At 65.2% G+C, this 21987-nt stretch overlaps 3 protein-coding genes across 3 annotated transcripts; 1 reads left to right on the top strand and 2 right to left on the bottom strand.

The window, feature by feature from the left end:
* Positions 1 to 755: 755 nt before the first annotated feature.
* CHLRE_06g293300v5 (uncharacterized protein) lies at positions 756 to 11485 on the bottom strand. The gene is made up of 10 exons (XM_043063459.1): positions 10529 to 11485; positions 10094 to 10164; positions 9556 to 9707; positions 8254 to 9264; positions 7886 to 8062; positions 7519 to 7647; positions 7187 to 7269; positions 6851 to 6948; positions 6393 to 6558; positions 756 to 6079 (listed from the first exon to the last, which is right to left on the bottom strand). Exons 1-10 carry the CDS (start codon positions 10792 to 10794, stop codon positions 3247 to 3249), a joined length of 4986 nt encoding a protein of 1661 aa, XP_042924165.1. The 5' UTR covers positions 10795 to 11485; the 3' UTR covers positions 756 to 3246.
* Positions 11486 to 11733: 248 nt separating this feature from the next.
* On the bottom strand, positions 11734 to 16375 carry CHLRE_06g293250v5 (uncharacterized protein). Its single transcript, XM_043063458.1, has 11 exons — positions 16258 to 16375; positions 16061 to 16130; positions 15909 to 15919; positions 15601 to 15623; positions 15296 to 15397; positions 14921 to 15017; positions 14563 to 14602; positions 14110 to 14314; positions 13766 to 13879; positions 12765 to 13471; positions 11734 to 12431 (listed from the first exon to the last, which is right to left on the bottom strand). Exons 1-11 carry the CDS (start codon positions 16332 to 16334, stop codon positions 12147 to 12149), a joined length of 1731 nt encoding a protein of 576 aa, XP_042924164.1. The 5' UTR covers positions 16335 to 16375; the 3' UTR covers positions 11734 to 12146.
* Positions 16376 to 16475: 100 nt separating this feature from the next.
* Positions 16476 to 21790, top strand: CHLRE_06g293200v5 (uncharacterized protein). Its single transcript, XM_043063457.1, has 3 exons — positions 16476 to 16678; positions 16870 to 17573; positions 17807 to 21790. The coding sequence occupies exons 1-3, from the start codon at positions 16572 to 16574 to the stop codon at positions 19120 to 19122; spliced, it is 2127 nt and encodes a 708-aa protein (XP_042924163.1). The 5' UTR covers positions 16476 to 16571; the 3' UTR covers positions 19123 to 21790.
* The last annotated feature ends 197 nt before the right edge of the window (positions 21791 to 21987 follow it).

Genomic DNA, 21987 nt, shown 5'->3' with positions numbered 1-21987 from the left:
ACCCACCCCGCGCCCGCGCCCGCCTCTGCCACCCCACCCCCCACGTCCGCCGTCCTGAGCCATGGCCCCTCAAGCGTTGCGCTTGTCCGTGCCTGCCTGCCTGCGTGTGTGGGTCGACAAAAAGGGTATTTGCAGGCGAGCATAGCACCGCACAGTATGTGGTAGGCCGCAGCAGTGAGGAGCGTTCTGACTGGGGGATTTCCTGCTGTTTTGGTTTAGTGCTGTCTGTGCTTGTGCTTGACAGCGGGGCGTGGCTGGCTGGACACATTACGGCGGGCCGTGCCTGTACAAACCGACCCCGTCTATGTCCGGGAGATGAGTGTGCGATGGGACAGTGTCAAGGCAGGTTGGTGAAGTCCCGCAGGGTGCAGCTAATTCCCAGACCCCAGAAGATGGCAAACAATTTGCAACGGCAGGGCAGGAGTGCGCGGCTGGTCGAACGCCGGAGTCACTGTACCGAAAAGTTGCTGGCTGGCTGGAAGTTTGCTATGCGGCTGAGCCCTCCCCTCCCGGGTCGTTATCAACCCAGCCACCTTGACGCGGGCGCCTACTAAGCACACGCCTCTATGTTGGGGGCCTTTGGCATCCCCGCAAATCCGGACGTGGCCGGTTGGGTGGGGTGCACAGTCCGTGCTAACCCGCAGCTAACAAACTAGTCACGTCACTCGCCGCCAATCGACACGTGCACCAGGAAACAAGTGCTGTGATCCTGCTGTGATGTGTAGTAGTTCCTGTAAAGAGAAGTGTTGTGATTGTCTGCACGGAGTTTACATTCCCAAGCTCAACACGTCAGCCAAAGCAAAGCCTACTCAGCTCTTACAGGCGCCCGAATGCAACAACACAACGACAAGACGGGTCCTAACTTCGTCATCTTGAACAATCCAGGACAAAGGCACGTTCAAAACCACGCTCAAAACACGCTAAAAACACGCAAACGCAGAAACAAAACAGAAAGTGCCCCGCGATACAATGAACGTCATTTTGGTTTGCTTGTATCATTGATTGGGAGGTGGTCGCGAACAAGCACACGGCCGGTCATCTTCAGGATCTTTTGGAGTTTTCGATGACACTGCCGGCGGACGCATCAAAACCGCAATAATCGTACGCACCCAACTGACACTTCCATACATACACATACAAGCTACAGGATGCTTGACTGCACCCTGCACTCTCATGAATGCCAGGCAAACGTGAATCCATTGCGCGCCAATCCACGCGCAGGCGTAAACCGTCGTAGCCCCTGCTGGACAGCGCCCATGCAGCTTTTACCCACCCCCTCCACTTTCCATGGCTCGTGAAACCACCGCCAACCCTTGCCTTCACCAAAACCATCAGCCATGTGCTCGCGGGGCATCAAGGCTCCTTCCTCCCTTGCCGGTGAGACTTGCCCTGGCAGCACTGGGATCGGCTGCGCCTTTTCAATCAACAACAAGATGTGCGGTTCCCCTCGCATGGAAATCAACGGAAGAAGTACTGCCTCCGTTCCCACAATCATGCCTCTGCACCCAGGCCCTGTACCCAGCCGCCTCGCCTTGGCGCTGGCTCCAACAGCCGGCGTGTGTGGGACAGCTCCGCTCCATCCGAGCGACGCGCGTCGCACGCGTCAACCCCTTTGCCTGCTGCTTACTCTTGCGTGCAACACACCTGCCTGCGTGCCTGCCTCCCCGGACGCTCGGAATCGGTTGGGCCCGCACCCACATGAGGCTGGGCCCGCTCCCGCCATCGCCCTAGGGTACCCAGTGCCCATGCCGCCGCTTGCCCCTCCGAGTTTTGCACACGCTGCACACGAGTGAACGCGCTCGGGCCGGGCCTCCGGCCCCTCCATCTTGGGGCCAACCAGTAAATCCGCCGCCCCCTACACACCACTCGTCAGCAACGCGACATGCTCGTGCGAGACGCGCGGCAGCACGATTACGCAAGCAAGCCGAAGTCCCGTGGGTGGGCTGGCCAAGTGCCAACCGCAGCCGATAATAAAACGTCATTGCGTGCATTGTAAAACCGCCGCTGACTCGCTCTCATCGCTCGCTTCGGGCTCTTATCCACACCCTCATGCGTCGAGCCAGCAGCCCCACACTGCCATCCCACCTTCACACGGCATTCGCGCGGCCCGGTACCGTAGATATGCACGCCAGGTAGGCCGTCACGGCCTACAAGACCGGTCGCGAACTCACAGCTACGGCTTCCGAGGACTTGCAACCGCTTATTACCGGTAGCCACAGACCGCACCTCACTGCCAGGCCCATCACGCCCCGCACGCCCTCGTTAGCACGCCATCTCTCTCACTCTCACAAAAATCCCGCGGCTGAGCGGCCTCGCTAGGTGACAGGAATGGCGCCTGCATACCCTCGCTCCCCTCGCCCTTGTATCGTGCTCACAGCCTACGCACACCGCCTTTGAATTAAACCCCAAGCAAATCAATCAACCTGAGGCGCGCTGCTGCATGCTAATTCATTTCCTTACGATAGCGACTGAGAGGCAGCGACTTAGCGGCGGCAAAAATCGCCAGCATGCGCGTTTCCTGCCCCGTTCAACTTAACGGAAGCCAAAAACACAGTCCTTGGCGGTAAACTCACGCATCTCAACGTTCACATTGCAATGCGTAAGCTGCTAAGGGCAAGGGCCACCTCAAAAGCTGCCGCCGCTACAGCCAACGCCTTGTTCTTCCCTTCCCTAGCTAGCTTTGCGAATCCCCTGAGCTCGCAGCGCTTACTAACAAATCAACTCCTTCCTTAATAAGCAGATGACTTCGGACGACTTCGCGACATCTCGCGCGCTGCAGTGCCATCGCCGCCAGCATGCTATAGTCGCGCAATCCTAGTCCTTGGCATGTGACCAAGCAATCACACAAGCCTAGCTAGTCCTTTGCGGAGTGGGCCGTGCGCCTGCATGCGCCAGCAGCAGCGGCAGACGCGAATGCATGCTAGCTGACGCGTCCGGCGGGGCCTGCAACATTGCTCGAATTCACTCTCAGCTCCTTTGTCCTCCACTCAAATGCACTGTTGCCAGAACACACGCCGCAGCACACACGTACACGCAGTGATATGGTAATGCTACATAACCCTTTATTAGTGCTGTCTGCTGCCCGTGCTCTCTGCATCATCCGTGGCAAACAGACAATCTGAAGCTCATGCACAAAATAGTAATCAACACAAGATCATCGCGTATCAAATGGCTGCAGTAACCCGAAACCACAGGGGCCTCTAGCAGGCACCAAGTTGTTTTCCTGCCTTGCAGAGTGCGGAGTGCCTAGGACGGCTCCTCCTTGATAGTGGGGCATTCCCTCCCGCGCACTCCTAACAGGTCACTAGCACGCCGCATGGGCGGGTTGGCGCTTCGCCCCCGACGCGGTCCGCTGCCACTGCCGCCGCTCCCGCTCAGCCCCAGTCCCAACCCTGGCATGTGCTGCTGCATCATCACCATCATCTGCTGGTGCTGCTGCTGCTGCTGCTGCTGCTGCTGCTGCTGCTGCAAAAGCTGCTGGTGCTGCCCTTGCTGAAGCGCCAGGAACGCAGGGTTGATTGCGGGCAGGCCCGCGGAGTGACTTGACGCCAGCACTGCGAATTCAACCTCCGCCACACCGCTGTACGACTCCAACCCGCCAGCCGCCGCCGCCGCCGCCGCCGCGCCCACCACCGCCCTCCAATTGGTCGCAGCCAGCGGCCCTACGCCTCGCTCGCCCGCCGAAAGGCCGCCCGGACCCGAGGCAATGCAGCCGCCGCCGGCGCTGACGCTACGCCGCTGCAGCTCGCCGGGCACGCCCGCACACAGCTCCATTAGCGCCGCCGCAGCAGCATCGCGCTCCGCGGCGCCGCGGTAGCCGAAGCCAGCCGACGGCGGCCGCCGCGCCGGAGCCGCCGCCGCCGCGCCAGGGGTAAGCCCGGCACCGGCAGCACCAGGCGCACCAACAGCGCCGGCAGCAGCAGCAGCGCCAGCAGCAGCAGCAGCATGCGGGCTGTTGAAAAGGCTGTTTGACGGCTGTAGCAGGGGGCTGCAAGCAGCCGAGGCCTGCGGTACCGTGGCGATGGTGACCGTGACGCCGCCGGCGGCGGCGGCGCTGTGTGGCGATTCAGATGTCCCGCGACTGCTGCTGCTGCTGCTGTCGGCGGTGCCAGTGGTGGTGGGGCCGGCACCGGCAGTGACGGCTGCTCCCCCACAGGCTGCGCCATCTGCACTGTCGGGAGCTTCCCACTTGCCGTCGCTGGATGCCGCGTCCTCCACAAACACGCACGGCGCAGCCGCCGCCGCAGCCGCAGCCGCGGCCGCGGCGCAAGCCGCGGTGCCGGCCTCTGGGCCGCGTGCCTGCGCCTGCGCCTGCGCCGGCACCAACGGGGGCAGTGACAGCTCGCGCGCCGACGGAGCCGCCGTCAGCTCCGCCGGCAGCGGCCCGCCCGACTGCTGCCGCGAGCCCGCCGCCGCACCCGCCGCCGCCGCCGCCGCCGCCGCCGACACCGCCGCCGAGACGGACGCCGACATAGACGCCACAGCCGACAGCGCCGACGTCTGCTTGGAGAGCGACGGCAGTGGCGCGCTCGAGGTGGGCGTGGGCGTCAGCGGCTCCGCCGGCCCGCGGCTGCCCTGCCGCCTGCTGGCGGCAGGCGCGGGCGCGGACGTCGCCGCCGCCAGCGGCGACGCCACCGGCGGCGGCGTTCCTGGCGCCACGGCGGCGGCGGCGGCGGCGCCGGCAGACAGCAGCTCGGAAGAGCTTGAGGGCCCGTCAACGCCGTCAGCCGCTGTGGAGGCCGCGGCGGCGGCGGCTGGGGCGGAGGCCAGGCGCGCGCCCGCCACTGGCGTGGGCGTCGTGGCACTAGGGTGGTACAGGGCCGCCGCCGCCGCCGCCCGGCTGCCCATGGCAGCAGCGGCGGCGGCGGCGGCGGCGGCGGCGGCTGTAGCGTCCGGCTCAGCCGTACCCGCCGATAGCGCGAAGGGGGAGTGGCTGGCAGGCTGACGAATTTGGCGGTGCGGCTGGGGAGGGCTGGTGGCAGGGGCCGCCGACGACGAGGGTGCAGGCGCAGGCGCGTGCTGCTCAGCAAGCGGCGACAGCTGCGGCAGCTGCGCCTGCGCCTGCGCCTGCAGCCGCGCGAGCAGCTCTGCCACGACGGCGGTAGCCATGCCAGGCTGCGCCGCCAGGGCCGCCGCAATCGCCGCCGCCGCGCCGCCACTGCCGCTACTGCCGCTGCGCTGCCCCGCCTCGCGCTCGCCTGGCGCGGCTGCGGCGCCGCCGGCGCCGGCGCTGCCTGCATGGTGCAGCTGATGCGGCTGCGGCTGGGACTGCGGCTGCGGCTGCGGGTGCGCAGGCCCCGGACGCCCCGGCGGCGGAATGGGTGTCGCGCGGGGCTGCTGGTGGCGCGGGGAAGCGGGCGTACGGCTGGCAGCGCCGGCGGCACTCATTTCAAAACCGCCGAGATGGCTGGCGCCGCCGATGCCGACGCCGAGGGATGAGGCGCAAGACGCCGTGCGCGCCGGCGCGGCATGTTGGCCACCGCCGCCGCCGCTGCCGCCGCTGCCGCCGCTGCCGTGTGAGGCGGCCGGCGCCATGCCCGCGGCAGTGCGGCCGCCTGCGCCCGCCGGCGGCTGCTGGCCGGCAGCGCTGCCGTACCCCGAGTACGGCTGGCCGGTGCCGTACAAATGGTGCACGTGCGTGCCCATGTGTGCGGCGGCGCTGTTCCGGCCGTGCGTGTCGAAACTGAGACGTGACCGCGGGATGGGGCTGGCGTTGACGATGGCGCCGGCGGCGGCGGCGGCGCCGGCGGCGGTGGCGCCGGCGGTGCCTCCGCCGCCCCCCGCCAGCGGCTGCAGCAGCGGCGGCGGCGGCATGGCGGCGGCGGCGCCGTTTCGGATGACCGTGACGGGCACGAGGGCGGGGCCGGCGGCGCCGCCACCCATGCCGCCGCCGGCCGCGGCGACGATGGCGCCGGAAGAGGTTCCGAAGTCTTGACTGGTACGGCGGCTTGCTGGGTAGGCGAATGAGTCCTGCGACATGCGGTGCCCGGCGGCGGCGGTCACACTGTGCCGCATTGCCGCCGCCTCGGCGGCGGCCGCCGCGGCGAAGGTCACGTCCACCGACAGGCGACTCGCTTGCCTGTGTGTTGATGGCACGGGAAGCCCAGGTGCCGTCAGCGAAGGCACGGCACGCGCAGGAGCACGGGCGCGCGACCTCCACGGTCACGTGTCCCCGCAGGGCCCGCTACCATCACAGCCCCCCTCACACAGGCCCCCCGCACACAGACACACACACACATACACAAACGCAAGCACGCGCACACACACACACACAAACACACACACAAACACACACACACACACACACACACCACACACACACACATACACACAAACAAACACACGAGTCCCCCCCCCCCCACACACACAACCCGACGCCCCCTCCCCCCCACCTGCTAGGTGCCCTGCTGATGCTGAGGCTCTGCCTGCTGCCGCTCTCCAGCCGCACCCGCGCCTCCAGCTGCGCCAGCTGCCCCATGAGGCTCTCGAAGGAGGGCCGGTCGTGGGGGGACTGCGCGGTGCAGGCGCGGCTGATGGCCACCAGGTCGGGGCAGGCGTCTGTCGGCGGGCGTGGGTGGGGGCAGACAGTGTGTGTGTGTATGTGTGTGTGTGTGTGTGTGTGTGTGTGTGTGTGTGCGTGTGTGTGTGTGTGGGCGGTGGGTGGTGGGTGGTGGGTGGCAGGTGGCAGGTGGAGGGGCAAGGACGGCACGGGGCTTAAGGGCGGTGGGTATGCGGCAGGCACGTCGCGGGTCTTCCCACCCACAAACTACCGTGTGTGCCTCTACCCCAACCCCCAACCCCCAACCCCCAACCCCCAACCCAACCCATCACGTGTCCGCCGCCGCCTCACCCGGCGCCCACTCCAGGCATGCGGTGCCCTGCGCACACGCCATCACGATCTGCGCCGCGTGCATTCCCTCGTACGGCCGAGCGCCGTGGTACATCTCCCTGCAGCAGCGGCGGCGGAGAGTGGCAAGTGGCGTTGGCGGCGGCAGCGGTGGCAGATGGCCAGTGGCGTCAGCAGTGGCAGTAGCAGGTGGCGTCAGCGAACGGCAGCTGGCAGTAACAGGCGGCGGCGGTTGGCCACAAACTTTCGAGATGGCCAGGCAGCACCACCACCTCATCTCATGCGGTGCAGGTAGCCGCACGACCCACCACCGCAACCCCACAGCACGCCGCCACTCACCACAGCATGACTCCGAAGGCGTACACGTCACTGGCCGGGAACAGCTGGCCAAACAGCAGCCGCTCAGGGGCCATGTACACGAGCTGACGTGGCGGCAAGGGCAGGCGGCAGCAGGCGCGGGGAGAGGGGAAGAGTGGCAGTGGGGAAGAGGGAGAAGGAAAGGGCGACAAACGAGTTCAGTGAGGCGCAAGCGGAAGCACAGCCATCATTTCAAGACGGCCTACACCGCTGCGGACCCTACGGCCGGTGCCAAACGCCCGCTTTCGGCCCATCGCCCCCCTCTACCGCCCCGCCCCGCCCCGCCCCGCCCCGCCCCGCCCTCCCGCTCTCACCGTGCCCCAGGGCGCGTTGCTGATGTGTCCCTGCGCGGCGCCACAGAACTGCGCCAGCCCAAAGTCTGACACCTTGGCCACGTAGCCGCGCCGGTCCTTGCGGCTGTTGATCAGCAGCACGTTGGCGGGCTGCGGCGGGAGGCAGTGGAGAGGGAGGGAGGGAGAGAGGGCGGGAGGGAGGGAAAGGTGCAGTTGATGGGTGCAGGGGTTGACAACGATATGGTGCCCCGCTGGGTGCCTCGTGCATCAAATCATGGCATGCCGCATCGCACCCGCTCCCTTCCCTCCCTCGCCCCCCTCCTCCCCTCCCCTCCCCCCCTCCCCCTCCTCCCCCTCCTCCCCGTCCTCCCCTCCCCCTCCCCCTCACCTTGAGGTCCCCATGCAGCACGTTGTTGGAGTGCAGGTGGAACATGCCCTGCGCCACCTCGCGCACCGTGCGGATGAGCGCCCGCAGCGCCAGCTTGGCTCCCCAGCGGCTGGTGGGCTTGAAGATGCCGCGCTGTATGGCGGCGTGCAACGAGCCGTGGTCGCAGTGCTCCATCACCTGACAGGGGGGCAGGAGCGGCGGTAGGAGGAGGAGGGGGTTGCAAGGTTAAGACATTGGGGAGGAGGGGGCTGTCTTCACCATTCCCAGTCAAGCAACCAGAGACCAAGGATGCTGCAGGGGGGTCAGCCGTCTAACCCCCCAAACCCAAACCCGCACGCGCCCAAACCCGCACGCGCCCAGCCACCCACCATCTGCGCGATGAAGTGCCCCGGCTTGGCGCCCATGGACGCCAGGACCTGCCGTACATCCGTGAAAGTGGCGCGGCGGCCGAAGGGGTCGCCAAAGCCGTCGTCGCTGTGGAACGAGTCGCCACGCGCCGCGAGCCCCAGCCCCGTCAGACCGCTGCCTGAAGTCACAGACGCCAGGCCCGACTGCAGCGGCTGCAGCTGCTGCTGCTGCTGCTGCTGCTGGTGCTGCTGCTGTTGCTGCTGTTGTTGCTGTGCAAGCGCGGCTGCGTGGCAGCTGCCGCCGCCGGCAAGGGCGCCGGAGCGCGATGACGACATGCGGCTGAGTTGGTGCACGGGCTGCGAGTAGGTCTGTGGAGTGGGCGGCGACGCGTTAACCGCATCAGAGCCGATCAGGCCGCCGGCAAAGCCGGCGGCGGCGGCGCTGGTGGCGGCGGAGCCGCCGCCGCCGCCGCCGCCGGCGTGCGGCAGGTTGGGCGCCGTCGTCAGCATCAGCGGCAAGTGCTGGTGGTTGGAGCCGGCGGCGGCGGCGCTGCTGCCGTTGGTGTTGGTGCTGGTGTTAGTGTTAGTGTTGGTGTTGGTGTTGTTGGTGTTGGTGTTAATGTTGGTGTTGCAGCGGCCGCTGCTTTGGGCGGTGAGGTTGGAGCTGCTCTGGTGCTGCAGCAGGTGCATGTGAGGCGGCACGGGCGAATTGCCAGCTGTGGCGGCGGTGGCGGCGGTCATGGGGCTTGGCGGCAACGCCGGCGCCTGGGGGCTGTCGCCGTTGCCGTTGCCGTTGCCGGGCTTGTTGCTGGTGCTCCCACGACCGCTCTTGAAGGCGTGCGTGGGGGAGTAGAGCGCTGAGGACGTGACGCTTGCCACAGTCGAGACCTGCTGCTGCTGCTGCTGAGCGTGGGTCAGCGTCGGTGCGTGTTGGCGACTGAGGCTGCGGCTGGGCGGGTAGCCGCTGCAGACGCCGTTGGCCTGTTCCAGTGACTGGGGCGGGTGGATGGTCTTTTCGTCCAGGACAGCGACCTGCGCAGGGCACACACACAGCGTCCGCGAATATTCTAGATAAATTGCTGTAAATTGTAATCGCTAAACAAAAATATGACCTTTCTTGCACGCGCGCGCTTCTATAGCACATTAATATACACGATATGCACATGCCTATTATTCCTGCTGTTCGTGGCATTTGCCTCCTCCCCAGCCCCTACCGCGCCCCACCCTGCCCTCCACCCCACCCTGGGCCCCCAACCCCACAAACACACTCTCCCGCCCCGCCCCGCCCCGCCCCGCCCCGCCCCGCCCCGCCCCGCCCCGCACCTTGGCCACGAATGTGGTGACCACATTGGGGTGACACAGCAGTCGGCTGAACAGCAGCTCGTAGGCAGTGGTGTCCAGGTCCTCCACGATGCTGAACTTGACGGCCACGGTGGCGCCCTGCCACACGCCCTCGTACACCACACCCTGGGCGCCTGGGGGGGAGGGGGGAAACAGGGAGGGTTGGAGGGGTGGGTGGGCGGGTGCGTGGGCGAGTGCGGTGGTGGCGTGTGCGGTGGTGGCGTTGGGCAGGTCGGTGGGTAGCACAGGCGGGTTAGGTGCGGGATGGTGAGGGCGACTGGGATGCTGACACGGGTTTGTGTCGGGACCGTTGGCGTGTGGCCCTGCACGGCCTCACACGTCGTGCCCGCCGTGCCGTGCAGCCGTAGCGCGTCCTGAGTTCACGTGAGGCTGTCATGCTCTCCACTGCTTCAACGTTGCCTCACTACCTCACTGCCACAACGGTCCCCATATATCACACAGAATCGCTGCAGTCTCTTGCGTTTGTTGCTACGGCGCCAACAGCCAATACGGTACTTACCTTGGCCGAGCCATCGGAGGTCCAGCACGTCCTTCACCAGCTGGTCCGCGGTGGTGTACTCCACATTGGACCTGAGCAGCCGCGGGGCCAACAGGCGCAAGGGGGCGGCATGGGTTCCAGTTTCACCAATACGCGGTGGTTTCCGTAGAAAGCAGGCGGCGGCGAGCAGGCTGGCAGTAGGCCAACGCGCATGTTGAGTAACGCACTTATGCAACCCCGTGCGGCCGCCCGGCAATGCGCGTCTCAGTTGGCGGATGGCAGCGTGTTGCCTATCGTTCCCAGAAAACCGCGCGCCGGAAACCGCAACAAAACGCTCGCCTCCGCATCCCCGGACTCGCAAGGCCATACGCTTTCCGGCACCAACAACGCCCGGTGCGTAGATTGTTAACAGGCTTGAGCTCCTGTTCATTTCTCAGCCTCCGCGCCCGAGCTCACCTCTTCTCTCCTTGAGCCAAAGTGACCGAGCACCGCCCCGTCTGGCTTGCCCGGTAAAGCGCCGCATCCAGCTCTTTGGGTGTTGGCGGAAGGACATCCACTGCTGGCGCGACCGCGGCCTTCGTCAGAACCGCGAGCGCATTGGGCGACCCGGTCGCCAAGCCCCCTGACGAGCCATCCAGGCGCTCCGGCTCTGGCTTTGTCGCGTTTGACTGCTCTTCAGGGCTGGGCCTCAGGCAGCCAAAAATTCGCAGGAATGCGGGCATTGTCTTGCGCTTAGGAGGGCTTTCGCTGAAAATTGGAGCGCATCCTTAAGAGTGGGCGTACGTTAGTGTGCGCATATCTTTAAAAGCGCCGCGGGCTGCTGAGCCAAGAACCCGGGCCAGATTGCCCGAATCCGGTGGGAGAGCTCGACGCCACCACTGCGGCTATGCGCTCTGTGCAGCTCGCTAGATATGTTCGTTGTATGTGAATGGACCCAGCCGAGCGGGTTTATAGAGTTCTATAGACACAGACTGCGCGCCAGTAGAAGCGACAGGCCAAGTTAAAGCGGTAATTACAGGGACCTGCAGAGTCTTTGGCCTTTTTCCATTGCAGAGTCTGGTGATAATCTGTGACACAATTTGCCCGCCCGATGCAAGACCGAGGACATGCACAATACTGAGACTTTGCAGGCAACTGTAGATAGTGGAATGGATTGTGAATACTATGATTTCAAACTGTGATGATAACTCAGGAAGAAATGACACTTTCCGTGCCACGCGTTCGGTTAAGGTTGAAAGGGTTGCTTTTTGAGATACCGTGTGCTCTGTCTGAGGAAATTGATTGTCTTTTTGAAAGCGGAAATTTTCAGCTCTAAGTGTCTGATTTCCAAGTCGGCGAATCGTAACGACCGAAACGACGTCTAGAACGTTCCAGGGCGACGTCCAGGGCAACTCGTTAAATGTCCTTTGACTAGTCATCTCTGGACGACTCCATTGTCTACACAGAAAATGAATTTCCCTTCCAAGCCCCACCTGAGTTTCGGTAGCCGGAAAGTGCACCCGCGACACGCATTTCTATACAACAAAGGCAGAGCCTGACAATAGCCCGATGGGCCCGATGGGCAGCGCTGCAGCCCGCCCCGACAGTGCCTGCAGCCCACTCCTCACCCAGTCCTGCCTGGTCCAGCCCACAGCAGCGCACACGGCTGGGCCCAGGCATGCCTCATTGGATGCTTACACGTGCTTGACACGTACGGTACGCCCCATCTGCATGCAGTTGATGATCCGCATGGGACACCTGAGGTCCGACACAATTGCTGTCGCAGCAATCGTGCCGACATCCAAACAGCGCCTGAAGTTCTACGGTTCCCGGTTCCACACTTACACCTTGGCAGGGTGACCCCGTCCGCCCGTCGACGCGCCCTATCTTGCTTCTGCAGTCCCAAGCTGGTAATCACTCTGGGCGCACCACCCACACGGCAGTGCATTGGCGCTGCCTGCCCCGTCCAAGGGCGCAGACGGCGCCGACGGCCGCTCGGCGCCGGCGGCCGCACAACTGGCTGGTGGATGAAGGAAGCACCCCTTCCTCTGACCCTCCCGCATCCCGCCGCACGCCGCCTACCAGCACAGCACCACTACTTCTTCTTCCCCTGCGGATCCTTCAGCTGCTGCGCCTTGAGCTTCAGCAGCATCTGCTTGAACCGTGCCACGTCCTTCGCCGGCCCCGCACCCCCCGCCTTGCCGCTGCCGGCACCTGCGCCGCCACCGGCACCGCCGCTCCCTGCGGGGTCCACCAGCTCAGCCACCGCCGCCCAGCCGCCGGCCGCCGCCTTTGAGAGCTTGCCGCCGCCGCCAGCGGTGGTGGCGGTGGCACTGGCACGGTTGGTTGAGAAGCGCTGCTTCAGGAGCGCCGTGCGCCCCTGCGAGCGGAGGAGTGGGGGATTGGGATGGGTGGGGTGGGGCAGAGGGGGGGATAATAAGGTTGAGGGTGCGTGGCGGGGTGGCGGGTTGGGCGGTAATGTGCGTGGGATGGCTGGGTGCGTGATGAGGTGTACGTAGGGCATTGCGGCCTTTGGGGCCGGCACAAGGTTAGCAACAGGACCCGCCGTCGACCACCGTCCTTTGTGGCCACGTCGCCTCTGTCGCCTCCAGGTAACATTGCGGCCCCCGCCTCCACCGTCTTTCGTGGACGGCTACGCCCTCCACCCCCGACCACCACCACCACACACACAGCCACGCGCGCCTTGCCCCACCTGCTGCAGCGCCGCCAGCCGCTGCCGCGCCTCCGCCCCCAGTTTGTCCTTGGCCGCGCTCTCCGCCGCCGCCGCCGCCTTGAGGCGGCCCGCGTTAGCCACACGCCACGCCACGCGCGCGTCCTCACCCTCCGGCTCCGCGGCCGCCGCCACGCCCTGTCCAGCGCTGCCGCCGTTGCCGGCGGCCGCCGTCGACGGCGTAAAGAAGAAATCCTCCTCCGCGTAAGCCGGAGGCGGCGGCGCAGCCACCGCCACCGCCGCATCCGCACTGCCGCCGCTACCCTGGGCAGGGACGGCAGCTCCAAAGAACGGGTCCGCGTCGCCATCGCCGCCGCCCAGCGGTAGCGGCACCGCCGAAGGCGACGCCACGCCCTCCTGCGGCGCCGACGTTTCGGACGCGCGGGCGCCGCCCGACCCGAGCACGGACAGTGGCGGCGGCGGCACCACCGATGCCGCCGCCACCGCTCCGCTGCCCAGGGAGCCGAGGCCGGAGCCAAGGCCGGCGGCAGAGCCGGAGCCGGCGGCGGCCAGCGGCGCTGCGGCAGCAGCGGCGGCGGTGGCGGCGGCGGCTGCGGGCAGGCTGTTGGCGGCGGCCCGGGGCGAGGCGAAGCTGAAGGCGCTGTCGCCGTCGCCGTCATCGCCGGCTGGGTCGCGGCGCGGCGAGGGCTGCGCCGGCATCACAAACGAGCGCCCGCCATCCTCGCCCTCTGCAGGGTGGCGACAGGCACGCGGGGCGGTCAGTGGGTGCCTTAGGCCGTTTCAAGATCATGGTGTGCAGTCCCGAGCGGCATGCGGAGCGCATGGGGGGCTGAGTGTGCGCCTGGCTGCGTCCGGCTGCGTGTCGCTCGAGTTGAACCAGCAACGACCAAGCCGTCCTCCAAAACAATAGAATCTCGGGCACAACAATTCTACGTTCTTCATAAAACAGTAGCCCCCACCAGCACGGATGGCTAACCCTCTCCTCTCCAACCCCACACCCTCACCCCCCTCCTGCCCCTCACCCAGCAGCACGGGCGCGCACTCCTCGGGGTCGTCCTCCAGTTCCAGCTCCTCGTCGTGAGCCGCCGCCCGCCCGGGGCTGGGCGGCAGGCTGTCGGGCAGCTGCCGGCCGCCGCCTGGGGGGGGGCCGAGGAGGCGAGGAGGCGGCGAGGTGGGAGGTTGCATTCATGATTACTTAAGAAGTGTAGGCATAGCCTGGAACAGTAGGTTGTGGGGGCGGCCGCATGCAGCCGCTGAGAGGCACGGAGGCAGCGCGCTGAGGAGGGGAGGCAGTCAAGGCCCCGCCCCAAGGAAACAGCTGAGGACATGGGCTAAAGGCCGCGACGCACATCCCCCCCTCGCGCACCTGGCGAGGGCGGCGGCGGCTCCACGCGGCCGCCTCCGTACAGCGACCCGTCCGGCGCCGCCACGGGGCACTCCGGCGGCGCCGCCAGCTGCGTCAGCACGTCGGGCGGCGGCAGCCACCAGCCGCCGTCGCCGCCGGCGGGTGCGGACTCGTCCAGGGAGTAGTGCGGCGCGCCCAGGTCGTCCTTGGAGTTGAAATCATACACCTATTGAGTTAAGAAACGAAACGAAAGCCCGCTTATGTGTGTGCGGTGACGTTATTGCTGTGTGAAACTTGGTGGTGCACAACTGCATATGGGCCAGCCCTGCTGTGCACACGTCATACACAAACACACAGCCACACACGCACATACACAGCCACACATACACAGCCGCACACACACACACACACACACACACACACACACACACACAGCCACAGGCTTTCGTTTCGTTTTTTAACACACAGCCACACCTGCATCCAGGTGTTCTTGGTCGGGTCCAGCTTGGCATCGCTGTGTGGAGTGGACGGCATACACAGCACACGGCACACAGCACACAACGCAGGTGGATGGCGGCAGCATGCAAGTAGGCGGCATGTGGGGTTTGGATTTCTACAACGACTCGCCGCTGGCCGTCGGCATGGCATCAGAACGCGTTGCCAGCTTGTTCCCTTTCGCTAACCCAAACCCTGACTCCAACCCTGGCCCCGGCCGCTGTCTCAAGCGCGTGGCCTGTCAACGCAAGCGCCCACTGCCCGGCGCAAGCCTGCATTGACATCACTGCTCATTACGGTAAGAAATTAGGGCCCGCCCCGACCACCCCGCGCCCACCTGAAGTGCTGCGCCAAGCCCGGGTATGCGCCGCGCCAGCAACTGAAGCGGATGTGGGTGCTGGTCTCTATGCTGGGCTGCGTGGCGCAGTACAGGGCTGCGCGGGCAGGTGCGGGCACGGGGGCGGGGCGGGCCGGGGCGTAGTGGGATGGCGCGGGAACGGTGCCGCAGTTGTGGCGGATGCTGAGGTGGCGGCATCCAAGTTGTGGACCGGCACCGTACCTGGGCGTGTCAACCGCCTAAGCGCCACTCGCACACACGCAACGCAACGCAATGCACGCTAACGCATGACACCGCTGCCCAGCCTCCGGCCCCCTCAACCCATCCACAATTATCTCACATGCACGCCCTCAGCCCAGCCCGGCGTGCACGCACCAATGTCCAGTCGGGTGCAGTCGCGTGTGCGCAGCTGGCGCGCGGCCACACACAGGGTGCAGTCGCGGCAGTCGCGTACAAACACGGAGCCGTCAGTGGGGCCTGTGGGCAGAGAGTGGTGACGATGCGGGAGGGGGGGCATCCAGGCTATGCGTGAGCCGTGAGCAGGTAGCGGAGAGAATCGCATTGCACATTGGGTCGCTTGTTATGGCTGTCCTTATTCCGTGCTGGGACGAGGTTGTTGTTGGCGCGGCGATCTCTGCTTGCACCCAGCGCGGGCAGAGAAAGCGCACGTCCGCACCCACCTATGAAGATTTTGCAGTTGACGCTGCAAAGGGGGTCGGGGCAGAGCGGCAGGGGCAAGTGATGGAAGAGGGAGATGATGCACATGCGTCAAGCGCAAGCAGGCCTAAGCCAGCTCCGCAGCATGCCGGGCCACTCACTGCTCCTGCCAGACTGGTACCCTGACCAGTTTCCAAAATACCAACCAACCGCATGCATGCTCTACCCTGGAAGGACTGGGCACTCCAGCAACTGAACTAACCACTAACTGAGGGCAGGGGGTGCGCTGCCCCAGCCCCTGCGCGCTTCCATTCTCCCTCAGTCGCCTCACCAATCGTCAACCTGCACAAGCGGGCACAGTCAAAGGTCAAGCTTATACGTAATCATATTTGACCTGGCACCTGCTGCTCATGCAGCTACAGCCGTGCGTGGCGTGCCAAACCAAGTGGCCCCGCTAGCCACTGAGCGCGTGTGACCACCCACCTGCACTTGGCTTGTGTGGTCGAGTATGTACACCTCGCAGTCGTGCAACGTGTCGAGCTTGAAGCCATTCCTGTTCACGAACGGATCGGCGACATTTTGGGACGGCATGACATGTGAATGACAGGTCCGGTTCGCAAGCCTGTCAAAGCACCGCTACGCGTGTAGCGCCCCTGCCTCTGTTTAGCCCATTAGCTCACCCATTGATGCTGCCGGGGAGCTTTACAAGGACTTCGCCTGTCCGTTTCGCGAAAATATAGTTCGCTGGGTCGCTCATTTCTAGTGAGCTACGCTGCTATCGCAGCTTACAACACGAAAGGTATGCAAAGCCCCCTGTGCTGAAGCACTGTTGTTCAAGGGCTGCATGGAGAACCCGCACCGTCGATTGCTGTGCCCCGCGCCAAAGCCCTGGCAATGAATGTTGGTTAAACCACACAACCCTCCACGTAAAGCCTGGCTTTTCCCTTGTGTTGCAATACCAACAAGCTGCGCTCTTAGGCGGTACTTTTGCTGAATGCCGTTCGCTGGTCTCCCAAGCTTGACGTCGACGCAACGTGTTCATGGAGCTGCTGGTGTCGGTTCTGCTGCTGGGCGCACAGAGCGAGGCCTGGTGCCGGCGAGGTGAGTTCGGCGGGACCGAAGCCCTTTTCGGAAGCAGCTGCGCGCGCACCCCAAATGCTACAAGCCCTTGTAGAAAAGGTGGTATATGTCTCGCAATGCAAGGCGTTGCAGGCGCGCGAGTCAAACGCGCGTTTTTGGCACGGCATTCTCCTACGCGACGCTTTCTGCGCCGTTTGCGCCGCTCTGCGCAGGCTCTCCGTGGTGCTTAAGGCTCTGAACAACCAGCGGAGTCATGTCGAAGAGGAGTTGCTGCGGATGCAGCAGCAGCTGGCGCACGATGACGAAAAGCATGCGCGTCAGCATTCACGCAGCCAGCGTGGAGACGCGGGCGCGCACCACCACGTCTTTGTGGACACGGTGCACCACCCGCACCATCCGCACCCACAGCGCCACGTTCACCACGACGCGCACGCCCAACCGCAACGCATCGACCACCATGACCACCACCACCACGCCGCGCAGCTTCCCTCCCCCGCCCAGCGCAGCCACGCCGACCACGAGCTCGCCAGCGCGGTGGAGCTGAGCTACCAGTACTCCACCAACGGCGCGGTGGAGCTGGTCGGCAACATCGTGGCCGCGCCCGACCTGCTCCACAGCTCCGATGCGCTCCACGTCCAGCACCCTCAGCACCCTCAGCACCCTCAGTACCCTCAGCACCCTCCGCAACCCCCCGAGCACTTCGGCGACAAGGGCATGCCCATCACCCCGGTATCCCGGCCGCCCATGTTGTACGCGCGCGTGCTGGACTACGACGCCAGCTCCACACTCGCACGCGACATCACGGGCGCGCTGCTGCGCGGCGACAAGCTGCTGCTGGAGCTGCCCGACGAGCCCGGCACCGTGTCCACGCTGCTGACGGCGCTGGGCCACGCGAGCGCGAAGCTGGCGGCGGCAGGTGCGCGGATTGGGGGGGGTCTTGTTTGCGGCGGGGGGGGGTGATGGTTGCGTGAGGAATGGGGAGCGGGGGATGGAGGCATCGGAAGGTGGCCTGGGTCGTATCGTTCCGCCGTACCGGGGATGGCGCCGTGGACGCCCGCCCGCCCAGCCCTAACTACCTGACAACCTCTCCGCTCCTTTCATTTAACAACCTTCTTGCCCTCCTCCTCGCCTGTGCTGTTCCGGCTGCAGGCCTGGCGACGGCGCTGGACCCGGTGTGCGACCCCGCGGCCTTCGCCGCCGGCGCCTGCGCCCTGGGCGTGCTGCACATCAGCCCCGGCGCCAGCAGCAGCCCAGGCGGCAGCCCCGCATCCAGCCACTCCGGCATCCACTCCGCCGCCGCAGGCAGCGGCAGCCCCAGTGCCGTAGGCGGCGGCGGCGGCGGCTCGCCGACTGCCTCCTATGACGGCGGCGCCGGCCCGGGCGGCAGCGGCAGCGGCAGCAGCGGCCGCTCCTCCCACCGCACCAACCCCGACTGCTGCTTCGTGCTGTGCGCGCGCGGCGTGCCCATCCCGCCCGCCGCCGCCTCGCCCGCCGCGCCGCCCGCCGCCGCCGCCACCTCCATCTACACGGTGGGCAGCAGCATGGGGCAGCAGGTGCTGCGCGTGGGCCCCGCCGCCAACACGCACGCGCTGCTGAGTGCGCTGCTGCGGGCCGTGCTGCGTGACGGCATGGTGACGCTGCGCACCACCTGGTTCGACGAGGAGATCGAGGCCGACTGCTGGAGCGACGACGAGGAGTGCGCCGGCGAGGGCCTCAGCGCCGAGCCGCCGCACACGCCGCAGGCGCAGCAGCAGCAGCAGCAGCAGCAGTATCAGCAGCAGGCGGCGTACAGCGGCGGCGGAAGCGTTGCGGTGGCGGCTGTGGCGGACGGCGAGGACGCGCTGGTGGCGGCGGTGACGGCGGCGGTGGCCAGCGGCATGGCCGTGCAGGCCGGCGGCAGCGGCAACGGCGACGGACAGGCCGCGGTGGCGCAGTTCTCGCCGCTGGCATCCTTCGACCAGTTCTACGAGCACGAGCACCACCACAACCACGCCTACCACCCGCCGCAGCCGGCGCCGCGCCAGCCCGCGCCGCAGCCGGCGGCGCAGCAGGCCATGCAGGATAACCACCACAACCACCACCACAACGGCCACAACGGCCACAACCACCACCACGCGACAGGGCCCTCCGGCGCCGGCCGCCTGCTCGGCTCGCCCAGCCCCTCCTTCTCCCCCACCGCCTCCTTCTCCCCCACCGCCTCCTTCGAGCTCGGCCACGGCCACGGCCCTGCCTCCTCCTCCTCGTTCTCCTCCTCGGCCGCCGGCCCCGGCATGCTGCGGCCCGCCGCCCCCGCGGGCAGCCTGGTGCGTGTGCCGCCGGTGCTTCGGGCGCTGTTCAAGCTGGACCGGCAGCTGCGCAGCCTGGACCTGGGCGGCCTCATGATCCTGCCGCACACCTTTGTGCGCCACCCGGGGGCCGGCCGCGAGAACTCGCCCGTGCTGTACCTGGACGTGGTCATCGCCTGAGAGGGAGGCAGGGGTGCACGTGGTCATCGCCTGAGGAGTGAGGGAGGGGTGCACGTGGTCATCGCCTGAGGCAGGGGTGCACGTGGTCATCGCCTGCGGCGTGAGGGGGCTGGAGGGGGTGGAGGGCTGGAGGGGGTGCACGTGGTCATCGCCTGAGAGGGAGGGGGTAGGAGCGCAGGGCGTGGATGGATGCAGATGAGAAGGGGTTGGTGTAGGCCCCGGCGCCGGTTTGAGGCGAGGTGTAGGAATCGTTGCTGTTGTTGCATCGTTGGCAGGGCATGGATGTTGTATTTTGTATGAGCGGCTGCCCGGCTCCAATCGGGGCTAGTTGCACGGCACACGAGATTTGGTTATTTGGAGAGAGTGCGAAGCGGAGGAGGTGCGCGTCGCGCTGTGGATGGCGAGGCGCAATGTCGAGGGACAATTTCATCTGAGCGGCCGGCGGAAGCCAAGGAAGGAAAAGGTCAGCGGCGTCAGCCCAAAGCCGCCAACTGCACATAGGAAAGGCGGCGTGTTGGCGACCTGAGCCTGAAACCGGGTACGCAGAGCAACACGTGTCCGGCGCTTGCATACAGGATATACAGTGCGTCTTCCCTGCGTGCGTGTGTGCGTGTGCGTGCCGTGCGAGTTTGGTGTGTGTGTGTGTGTTAAAGAGCACAAGGAAAACGTTGCGCAAAGACAGTGCATGCGATGCAGTGTGTGTGTGTGTGTGTGTGTGTGTGTGTGTGTGTGTGTGTGTGTGTGTGTGTGTGTGTGTGTGTGTGTGTGTGTGTGTGTGTGTGTGTCTCAACAAATTATGCACACGGTGCTGTGAGTTTGTGTGTGCATGGTCAGCAGCTCAAAGTGAGGAGGAGGGTTCTATAAAAACAACAGGTGGAGCGAGCGCCCAGGGGGGCCTGGGGGAGTCGCACACATCAAGCTCTGGCATGGAGCGAGGCCCGCGGCGGCAATCGCTGCGGGGACCAAGCTCAGTATGCACTGTCGCAAATTTTGTTTTGGCCTACGTACTGAAAGCAGGCTAGGAAGATTACCATTTTGGAAAGTGCAGGCACGTGTTAGTGCGGAAGGGTTTTAAGCCCCGTCAGGCTGGTGGGCCCTTTGTGAGAGGGTGTCCGAGTGTGGAGGAGCGGGGAGCACAGGGTGGTTTGGTCTGGCCAAGCATATGGCTAGCTCTGGAGGATGCATGAGCAAGGAGGCAGGCGAGCGGAGCGCGCATGGGCTCGACAACAGAATGTGCCGCTGGCGGTAAGGCGCGGGCGCACGAACAGAGCCTCACACGTCGCTGCCGCTGTGGTTGTGTGCAGACGCCTTGAGTCCCTCCCTTAGTGAGGGACAGCAGAAGAGAAATTAATTGCAGAAGAGAATCATCGTGAGTGTGGTAAAGTGCGTGCCACACTGACATGGTGCATTGTTGCACGTTTGCGGTGCGTGGGAGTTTGCTGCGCCTGCAGAAGCCCGCACAAAAGTTTCATGGTTTTGATGCCAGCGCCCCTGGGGCAGACCTGGTGAATCTTTTTTGGTTCGTTGGTGGGTGAGTATTGCGTGGCAGTGAGGAGCTCGGAGCAAGCCGAAGATGGGGGGGAGGGGCTGTGCAAGAGGGGAAGCATGAGACACGGTTGGTGGGCAGCACGGCAGAGCAGTGCACGCTGGTCGAAAGAGCAGATGTACGTGTATGCTGCGTGGCGTTGGGCGACAAGCAGCGCGCTTGAACAGACGACGCCAGAAGAAGAAGAAGAAGTGCGGCAAGGTGGCGGCGTCAAGAGGACATGTACCCATATATGCTGCTGTCACTTCACTTCATGCCCGAGCAGTGTACACTTCAAATCGACGGCAGCGGGCTAGAGTCACTCGTCCCGCGCTTGCTGCGTGTGTGCGTGCCGCTTTGTGCATGTCGTTTGTATGTGCCGTAAAGTTTTGTTGTACCTTGGTGGTGGGTGACGTCGGCATGTGGTGCGTGGGCGACATGCCGAGTGGCGGGCCTGGCGAAACACTGCGGCCCGTGGGCATTGCCACAATAATGTGTGAGGTGTGTATGCAGGTCGGTTGCTCTCAGGCGCCGGTATGCTGTATGGAGGGCAGGGGTTTTACGCCTGAGCCGTGTTCCTGAAGGCGACGCAGCGGCCATGCGACATCGGATAAGGTGCGCGCACAGGAGAGTACAGCTGGCCTTGCCTGCGTGTGTGTTTCGAAGAGTGCTACCATGTATGGTCTGGATGGCACTGGCATTGCCAAAAAAATACGGTTGGCAGAGCAAGCACGCGCGGCCCATGATTTAGATGTTGATAGAGGGCCTGACAATATCAGATGCGTTGCTCATGCGGGCATTGGAGTTGACAAGTTGCTGTTGATGGTTGGCGGGGAGGCGGCGAGGCATCACAGCGCCGGGCTCCTGGCAGTACAAGTTTTTGATGCACTGTACTGCACACGATGGAGACGATGGATTCTGCCACACACAACACAAGCAGGCATCCAGTCCACAACATCCTAGCTAGTTACGGTATTATTGGTATGGTGATGTGAGGGAGGAGGAGGAGGACGAGGACGAGGACGAGGACGGGGAGCAAGGTGCATAGGTTTGCCTTGGGCTCATTGGGTTGTGGTGGGCTGCAGGTATTATGGGCCCTGCGAAGCCGGGGCCCTGCGAAACAAGCTGTAACGCCTGGTGTATGCCTTTGTCACTCGGCTCATGCAAGCTGCACACAGAGCTGGACAGCCTGAACTGGTGGAATCGTGCACTCCTCTTGCCTCATGCACGGGGGCTGCACGGGCGCAGGTTGCTGCTGCTGGCGGGCTGGCTGGGAAGTGCCGGGCGGGGTCTGGGACCTGAAGGAGCAGCGCGTGGAGTGCTCCCGGGACCGGCCCTGC

The sequence above is a fragment of the Chlamydomonas reinhardtii genome, chromosome 6 (assembly GCF_000002595.2).
Source record: "Chlamydomonas reinhardtii strain CC-503 cw92 mt+ chromosome 6, whole genome shotgun sequence".
NCBI lineage: Eukaryota > Viridiplantae > Chlorophyta > Chlorophyceae > Chlamydomonadales > Chlamydomonadaceae > Chlamydomonas > Chlamydomonas reinhardtii.
The sequence above is the reverse complement of the archived record's forward strand: the minus strand, read 5'-3'. Positions and strand labels throughout refer to the sequence as shown.